The 9,405-nt window shown below is 41.8% G+C and overlaps 1 protein-coding gene across 1 annotated transcript; it reads right to left on the reverse strand.

The window, feature by feature from the left end:
- Positions 1 to 236: 236 nt before the first annotated feature.
- On the reverse strand, positions 237 to 3,477 carry LOC131893017 (RNA cytidine acetyltransferase-like). Its single transcript, XM_059242926.1, has one exon. It carries the CDS (start codon positions 3,393 to 3,395, stop codon positions 285 to 287), a length of 3,111 nt encoding a protein of 1,036 aa, XP_059098909.1. The 5' UTR covers positions 3,396 to 3,477; the 3' UTR covers positions 237 to 284.
- Between the last annotated feature and the right edge of the window lie 5,928 nt (positions 3,478 to 9,405).

The following is a 9,405-nucleotide window of genomic DNA, read 5'->3' on the forward strand; positions in this document are numbered from 1 at the left end:
ACTTGCCGTTTGATATCGCAGCTATGACATTTCAAAACCGAAAATGACCCTGAATCAAAACGGCAAATTTGTCTTAACACCATACAATACACAGTACAATGCATCTCTAATATGTTGTTGAGGACAAAAATAAGCTTTCTTTCCTTTTTTGCGGACCTCCTCACCGCTACTGGGAATGCATTGGAATCCCCAGCAGTTGGCGAACAAATATTGATAAGTGCAAGTCATAACCGAAATTTAGAGAAAAATTAACATCTTTATTTTCATTTCTTTTCGACCAAGATCTACACTTTGCTTCTTTTGTTCTTTTTCATTTTCTTATTTTTGCCGGATTCGCCTCCTTTCTTAGCCTTCTTCCCATTAGTGACCGTAGTCTCACCATCGTCATCGGCCAACCTTTTCTCCCCGCTCTTCACACTCAATAACCCCAATTTGGAGCCTTTCTTCGCCGATCCTAAGGCTTTGTTCCATTCGACTGAATTTCCTTTGATCTGAAACTGCGCCAAGTTCTGATCCTTCAATGTGTCCAAAGTCTCCTTTTGTTTGTGCTTTAAGTCCTTGGCGGCGGCCGTTAACTCCTCGTCCATGGTCTCTTCCAAAGGCTGAAGATCCCCATTCTTGTCGGCCACTTCTTTCAATCGACCCATACCCATCGTCTGAGCGATATCTGTCTCTTGAATGACCTTCAGGGCCGCAAAGAGTTTCCGAATCATGCGATTGAACAGACCCAACAACTGGGAGGCCGGTAGGTCCAACTCCTTGGCCAATTGGTCCACGATTTTACATTGAAGACCAATACCGACCAGAATGGCCTCTTGCATGGCGGACACCCGACTCTCCCCCAATTGGTTTAAGAAATATAGTCGGGCTATGCCGGGCATGAGATCAGTGATTAAATGATAGTCGGCCATGTTGTTATTGTACAACTCCAAGCGCTTCATATCGTAGGGAGAAATGATGTGTGAGATCGCACTAGCCTCCAAAGGTTCATTCACGTTGGTTTGGTTCTTATTGCTCAGAATGCTTAAAGCCAAGGCTGGGGAGAACTTGCGGAAATCGAATCCTAGGAGATTAACAATGCGTTTACGGAAGTCAGTCCAAAAGGCTGGCAACCAAGGCGACAACTGCTTTTGGTCCGTATTAAGTGACTTCAACATGATCATGGAATGCTCCCCAGTTAAATCATTGGCGGTTTGTCTCAAATAAGTGGGTGTGAAGCCACAACGTTTCCAAAAGCGCAGGAGATTCTGCGTTAGACCAAATGAGACCCCGATGTAGTCCAGAGGTTCAGGTTTGCGTTCATTGAGACGCAATAATAAAGGAGGAAGATCATCTCGAGGTCCAACAGCCTCATTCAAGAGACTCACGTCTTCAGGCTCAACGGTCTTGATCTTCTCCGACACAAGTTCATTCTCCTCCAGACTCATGATCTTGAGCTTGTAGTACTTCTGAAGCATCTCCATGGCTCGGGATCCGTAACCCATCTTTTGGTAATCAGGGTGAGTTGCAATGCGAACAATTCGTGCACCAGACAGACTGCCAAAGCTATTGGAAGAGCTATCGCCATCTCGGTATTGTTGCTCCATGGTCCAAGGAATCAAATCGCCCGCAGCTCGTTTACCACGTGATAATCCAGCTTGAATACTCTCCTTGGAGATCTCTCCTTCCAGGCAGACCTGAATGACGCAAAGGACTTCGGGTAGACTGGACTTGTTCTCGGTGGGGCCCAAAAGACAAAAGAGATGGTGAGCCGGTGCGTCGGACATCATTTGAAGGTCATTGGGTGAGTTCTTGTAATGAGATGCCACAAACAGGGACATGATGCGTTGGAGAAAGGCTTCCGATGCCTTGTGGAAACTGAAGAGAGTGTCTCGATTGATGTAATACAAATCACAGTCCTGAGGCAAAGGACATCCACTCGTCAGAGGTTGGACATTGTTGGAATCCAAACAAAGCAATCGGTTTAACCATTCTTCAACAGGATCGCCGGGTTTGTAACGAATGGACTCATTCAAAGCCACTTCACGCAAGGATCGATAATTCACCACGGACGAACTGTTTTGGGCCTTAATGGCCAAAGGGTTGGATTGTTGTCGGAGTTGATCCAACAATTTCAGACTCAAAGACCGTCCTGTCCCTTCATAGCCATTAATGGTGGAGGACATGAACACCAAATAAGGGCCCAAGATCTCCTTGACCAAAGGAAGTGGGATTGCTGCAGCCTCATCAATCACAACAAGCTCAGCTTGTCCCAATTTATGAGCATCAGTGGGATGCAAATATTGAATGGTTTGACGATGATTGTTCTTCTCATGCACATTCACACGCACCACAGCGTTCTGGAAATCCGGATTAGTCGATTGAACTAAGTCATAATCCGTGTGTTCTTCATACTCCATGGCATCAAACCCTTTGAAGACGAAATCAAACAGGGTGTGCAGATTCTCAGGACTGGGTGAAGTGACAAAGATATTGGAATATCCAAATCCGACGGCAGCAGCAATAGCTAGGCCAAGTGCGGCAGACTTGCCACGCCCACGAGCTGCTGTCAAAGAAATAGTTCGATCTAGTTTCTTATCAGTGATGGCATCGATGAACTCCAAAAGTGCTTGGGCTTGATCCAAAGTCTTGCACTGGTTCAATAAGACACCTGTGGGTTGAGAGTCTTGAAACTTCTCCTGGACTGCTTGCAATTCCATTTCCAATGGACTCTTGGCCGTTAAACTATCCTTGGGGGGCAATGCCGTAATGTTCTTAATATGCGAGGAAATGGGTAAGATATCCAGTTGATCATCAATGACCAAACAGTTCTTATTGGTGGCCAATGACAAGATAAAGCGCTCATTGAATCTGGCTACAACGTCTTGGTGGGCTTCCGTGCGATATCTGAGATGCACATCCATGGACAAGGTAAACAGTTGTCTCAAGGAGGAAACCGATTTGAGGAGCAACACTACCAGTCCTCCACCTTCCACCGTCTCAATAGTCCGAGCCAACAAATTGGGCGTCAAAGCCTCAAAATCTTGCAAGATACACATGCCGTAAGTATTTCCCAGAATTTTGTGCGTGTCTTTGTAGTAACAATATCGGATGTTGGTGGCCGCAATGAATAACTCGAAGGGGTCGTCCTCTTTGACGTCGAACTTGCCATGTTTGATTTTCTTCTGGAGTTGCTTCATCTTCTTCTGCCGATGGGAGCTGAAGCCCAGTTCCTTCTTGAAGCACCAAAGCACATTGGGACGGGCTTTGACCGCGGTCTTGGCCAACATGTGGTGCAGAATGGGCACTTGATCGCGCCCTTTGTCCCCAACCACCACAAAGATGGATCGATGACCAGACTGCACGCCATTGTCGATCAAAATTCGAAGACGGTTGTCAATCTTCTTTCGCACCATGTTCCCTTTGATTAAGGTGCGGGACTTGAATTCTTGGAGACTTGATGGGTAAAAGATCAATAACAACCGCTCACGTGTTGGACATGCTTTGTTGTTGACAATGAACAAATGACAGGCTTGCCCAGTGTTTTGATCACAAAAGCGCAATGATCGAAATCTGGCCCATTTTTAGCTCCCACACGTCCCACATCTCGTTTCTCGTAGTTCCCCTAAACGATACATACTAACAATATTACTTGGCGCTTCCACCACTCAAGGACTCCATGTGGTTAAAATGTCTGGTCCTACATTAACACACTAATATATGTCAAGGAATGGATTTCAAAGGGATACATGGCTGAAACTAGAGCAAAATTTAGATAAACTCAATGGTCCAAAAATGGTCACTGTTAAATAGGAAAAGATAGAATCTCAAAAGTCTCAGCATGGCACATTTGAATATTGAACAAGAACAATAATTAACATTGGGACATAAGTAACTTTTAGATCGATAACATGGTTGGTTAGGCATAATTTAGTGATCTGAGTGTCGTTTTTATTCGAAGGATAACACTCAATACAAGTTAGGCACCAGAAGAATACGAAATAAGAGTAAATCTAAAAAGAATATTTAAGGGCAGCGTGACTTATGGAAACACTTTCAGATTCAGTGGTGGAAAAGAATGATAAACGTTATTCTCCTCCTATTAATTGGCGGTGCTTATTTTTAAATTTGTGGCAAAATGTTAAAAGGTTTAGATAGAGGCTTTAAGGATTATTAATATCATGTTAGGTTAGGTTGGGTTAGGTTAGGTTAGATAAAGTTAGATTAGGTTTGATTAGGTCAGTTTAAGATTTAAAAAAGTAGCACCGCCAACTAATCGGTGGAGCATAACGTTTACCGAAAAGAATTGCCTAACGCAATTCAAAGATCTAAACTCTCACAACCTTTCACGAAGTGTCAGCGTTACCGAGGAAACTAACATCTCCCACCTTCATGTGCCAAAGAATTGAACATATTCAATCAAATAGATTAATACAAATCTCCCCAAGCATGACATTCACACCAAATCGACAAATTAGGTGGGCGGGATGTTCGAATAAGGTCTTTCAAAGGCCATGACATGTTTTCTTTACTTTTTTGTTACAGGCAACGCTGATTGTCACTCAGGCAGGGTGAAACGCAGCGTTGCCGTTACAATATGACAAAACATAATGTCATTTTACTAATTTAGCCCCGCAAATCACAAACTTGGTCAAATGTATGCATATGCACGCTTTAAGACAAGAACGTGAACTCTGAGAGGCCAAACAGACGAGCAGGCTAGATTGGATATCATGGATTGAAATTGACATTATTTTTGACATTATGTCACGCTGGCCTATCAACTCCAAAACGAACGAAAGTGCCAAACTCTTTGAGGATTGGAATCTACACAGGATTTATCTCATATTTACCCTCATCATGGCTACTGCTGGTGTAAGAACCATCAGAAACGTGACTGGGTCAACAAAATTCAAATGGCTTGAAGAGGTCAATATCTCGCTCTACCATCCGTACGTTTTAGTGGAGGGAAATGACATTCTCTGCCAAGCTTGCAACGAAAGGTTTCGATGGAAGAGGAAATCCGAACTTCACCAACATAATAATACTCTCAGACATGCCAACAATCTAGCCAAACTTCAAGCCAAAAGAACTGGAGGTCCATCCCAACGATCCAGCGCACCAAAAGAACCTGAGGAAAGTGTGGATAATGACGATGATGAAGGTATGGAGGACGAAGAGGAGGAGCAAGAAGAACTAGAGGATCTAGATGATGATGAAGAGGAGGACAGTGATGATATGGACGAGGATGAAGAATTTGAGGTTCAAGAAGAAAATGATGAAGAAGAGCGACCTCCAGAACATGTGAAAAAATCCAGATCCGAGTTGGTTATTCTGGAACTCGGACAGGCATTTTTGGATGCTGGAATTCCATTTAGTAAATTGGAACACCCCCGGCTTCGACGCTTCTTGGAAACCCACCTCAAAGTTGCGATTCCCGGGGTTTCAGCGTTGCGGTATATTGTGCAAAACACCTCAAAATGAAGGATAATTACCTCTCTGATATGAGCTAAACTAGATATCTAATATCGTTTTCTTAGAAATAAATCAAAATTCGCTTTATTCTTGAAATTAGTAAGGCCTGTCATGCATTTTCCAAACCTATCTTCTATGGTACATAAGCTTTAGTACATTCTATCGCATCAATCATTTGGTTGTGAGAAGGAAAAGTTCTCTGTACTCAACGTACACAAAGAGAATGGAAATTTTTTCTTGAATGGCTCTTGGTCGATTTCGTGGCATAGAAAGCCAATTTACCACCGTGTGACAATTAGGAGGTGAATGTATTTGGAAAACCGCCAAGGCAAGACAAGGTCAATTCATCGATATTGAGGAAGTAAAATTTTCTCGCGAGTCTTGTTTGAGCCTTCATGCATTCACATCAAATTCATTTGACACTAAATGAAGACAAGTTACTGACATTTTTTCCGGGCATTTGTATCGCCTGGCAGTACCATTTCTTAGCGTTTACGTTTGTTTGTTCTGCATTCGAAATCGCATGGTGAACAGGGCAGGAAATGCAAAATGCGCGCTACAACAATTTTTCGAATTTTCAGTGTTAGCAGATTTTCGGAAAACCAAAAACAGAGAACTTACGAAGAACATTTTTTCGAGCACTTTTCTTATTGATGTCAAATTCACATAGTTCGACAACCAATTGGTTGAAAAAATACGTATCAATACTCATGAATTCTAGACCAAAGAGTCTTCCTTGAAAATGCTTTGACTTATTGTCGTGTCGGTCGAAAACGAAGTTGCAATCGCTACGTCCGTCGGTTGAAAACCGCTACCGAAAGAAGACACGAAAAAGGGGGCCCTTGTCGGGTGCTCTTGCACTATTAGTTGTGTGAGGTCCAGGCTTTAGGTGCGCCCTGAATTCAATGCAGGTAGGTACCTTTGATCTTGAAGTTCACTTGGTTTAAAATAGGCGAGACTAATCGTCCTCACAAAAGGTATTTTGCAAGAGTTGATCTAGTGTCATCTATCAGGGATCGATAATGCTCCCCTTTAGAACGCCATCTCACAAAGGAGTGGAGAAAACAAAGACATCCTGTCCAAAAATCCTAGGCAGCTTGTTTTTTCTCCAGAAATCCTTGAGTTGATCGAGTACATTTGGGATTCATTTGGTAATCCCAGCTCTACGTTCAATCCTGCCAATGGTACTCATATATATTCTAGACAACTGTCCCTAAATCTGTTTTGAATACGGACACCCTATTTTCATGTTGTTGGCTTCCACATGCAGACTCACAGGCATTTCTTTTTATTCGTATTTCATAATCAAAGTATCAAAATCATGGCCAATTGACAAAATGGTGGGGATTGGACGTGTGATCTATGTCCTATCTATTCTTCCAACACATGTTTTATATAGAGATTTTACACCAACACATTCAAACGGCATATCCTGAACCGGCCTTATCATCGATCCTAAATGTGTCGGGGGTGTCGAAAAACACTATCAAAAAGCAATTGGAACAGTTTGCGATCAATGTCAAATGATTTAATTGCTTTGACATTGGTTTCACACAACACCAGGCTCTATGGGTGATGATGATCCTGATGAGAACCAGAGGGGATAATGATGATGTGGAGGGGGAGGAGGAGGAGGAGGCTGGGTTTGTACGCAGTGGCATCAATGAATTGCACAATGAGGCGATCCGCCATCAACTTGTCCTGAAAACTGGACCGTTAAATCGCGTCACAGAATAATCACCTGGTTCGCACTCTCAGATCACAAAATGCTCTTTGTAGTGCAGTCGCCAATCGGTTCATCCACTCATTGACCCTGACAGAATAATGTGCTATTGATAGGCATTCGACCTAGCTTTCATCACCCCCTTGAAAAATTGGATCCTTTGTCTCGAGCATTCTCACCCTCTGCACTTAAGTTCGTTTTTCTCGCTATCGAAACAGAAAAGCGGTCATTTATAGCATCGATGTACCTATAATTGTACTTCACGACTGACGACCTTGCTCTACGTAGTCGGTAAAAAAACAATCAAAAAATGATGTGGGGTTTTCAATCATTCGTTACTAGCTTGGCAATGGAGCAAAGTCACTAATTTACTTCTATATATTTCCTGATCTAAATGGCGAAATGGTTATCTTGAAAAGTAGAGTACTTGTCTGCATATCAGTTGGTTAATAATGCAATTGTAACCGAAAAATGGAGAATAATCATTTTAGTTGGTGAAATACCTAAAAGTTAAACTTCAACAACTTAAAGGACATCTCTAGGCTAGACAATGGTTATATTTTTGGTTCTCTTTTCAAATATAGTATCATTAAAAGAAATTATTCTCAAATTATCCTTTTCGCTGAATCGATCATTCAAAATGATATCATATTCCATCTAATTATTAACTTAGGGGCCAGCCGCAGGCACTTCATATTGACTTTGAGCCGTGTAAGTTGGCAAAAATGTGACTTTAATATTTTTCTTTCCCATTTTGCCATCACAAAATTGAATGATCACGCGATTTTAAGACTACCGATTCATGATAGTCAAGTAACAATGCTCTTTTAGGGTCACTATTGTGATCTTGAAAAAATGAAAAGACCAGTCATTCTTGGCATATTATTTTTCAATAGTTCAAAAATTTGCATTGCATTTGATTTTTCTTTCTTCTTGTTACCTCGACAAACTAGACAAATAAGCCTGAAAAAAAATAATCAACTTCGGTTGTCCAATAAAGTAGCAATCAAAAGACGTACGATTATATTCTCATTTGTGTGAGACCCCAACCAAGATGTTGTGATCTCGTGAAGTCCGTCAATGCCATCTCCTGAACCTTCCTACGTAGAAGAGAATGGTAGGCAAAGTTCTCGTCTAGAAATTGCCGACAATGGGAGGACATGAGGTATCCTACCGGAAGCGTATGTTTGCTTATAAAACATCATAACCCTCCAGGCCCAGTTTCAAGAGATTTGTGTTGTGAATGGACCTTGACTCTGGCATTGCTCCAAGCGCTCTGGCATTGCATTTCAAGAATCAATGTCAAGTTCATCCGTTACTAACAGAGAAGTGAGAGGTGTATGAACAAGCATTAGAAACGTTGTTGATGGCATCCTTCCATTAGGATCTAACTTCTAACTCTCAAGGTTATCATTTTCACGGGAGGATCATTAACGCAAGCATGGCTCTTATTATCAGGACCGAGTGGAGTGTCGCTTCAGAACGTTCATGATTACCAAAACAATGGAGAGTGTGATTGCTCCTCACGCTCATTCTAATTAGCTATGCATCTATCTCGTGAGATAAGGCACACTTGGTTTTCTTCATTTATCCATTAACACTTCAAACTGACACGACCGCTGTTTCTTTTTTCAAATGAAACTTAGTTTCAAGACACTGAAGGAGAATGTCTGGAATTTCTTTCATCTAGAAGAAGTATTGTTGGTAGCTTTGCTTGATATTTCAGGAACCCAGTCACACGATTCTGGAAAAGAATTTAATCATCTTAAAGGCACATGATCTCGCATATCATCAGGCTACGAGGAAATTAGTTCTCTGTAATTATCAGTCTATGTTCATGGTTTTCGGGCAGAGCTCTCAGGAGACAACTGACATTTTTCTTCTCTTATAAATCGGCATCATGAAAATTTGACATTTTCCGACAGTGACTGATTCTTTATTTTCCCCAACTCTTTCGAGGAGGAACATATAGAAATATTCGAAATATTTAATGTGGGTTTGCTAAATATGTCCCAAACAGAGAAACCAGAATCCAGCGTGAAAGTCGTTGTGAGGGCAATTGGAATTCCTTGAAATTCCGGTAGTGCTCAAACTTCAGGGCTTTAGTCAATGTTCAAATTAAAGGAGCATAAGACAGATCCAATTACTTTGGCTAAAATGAGCACCCCATTACAAAACCGCTCCTTGTAAAAAATGCAACAGCGTAACTCTTTACAGTTCCTTTTTCC

The sequence above is a fragment of the Tigriopus californicus genome, chromosome 2 (assembly GCF_007210705.1).
Source record: "Tigriopus californicus strain San Diego chromosome 2, Tcal_SD_v2.1, whole genome shotgun sequence".
Classification (NCBI taxonomy): domain Eukaryota; kingdom Metazoa; phylum Arthropoda; class Copepoda; order Harpacticoida; family Harpacticidae; genus Tigriopus; species Tigriopus californicus.

What these genes read in the sequence shown, in the direction of transcription:
- LOC131893017 (XM_059242926.1), bottom strand. Translation starts at nt 3,395, where the DNA reads ATGGTGCGAAAGAAGATTGACAACCGTCTTCGAATTTTGATCGACAAT.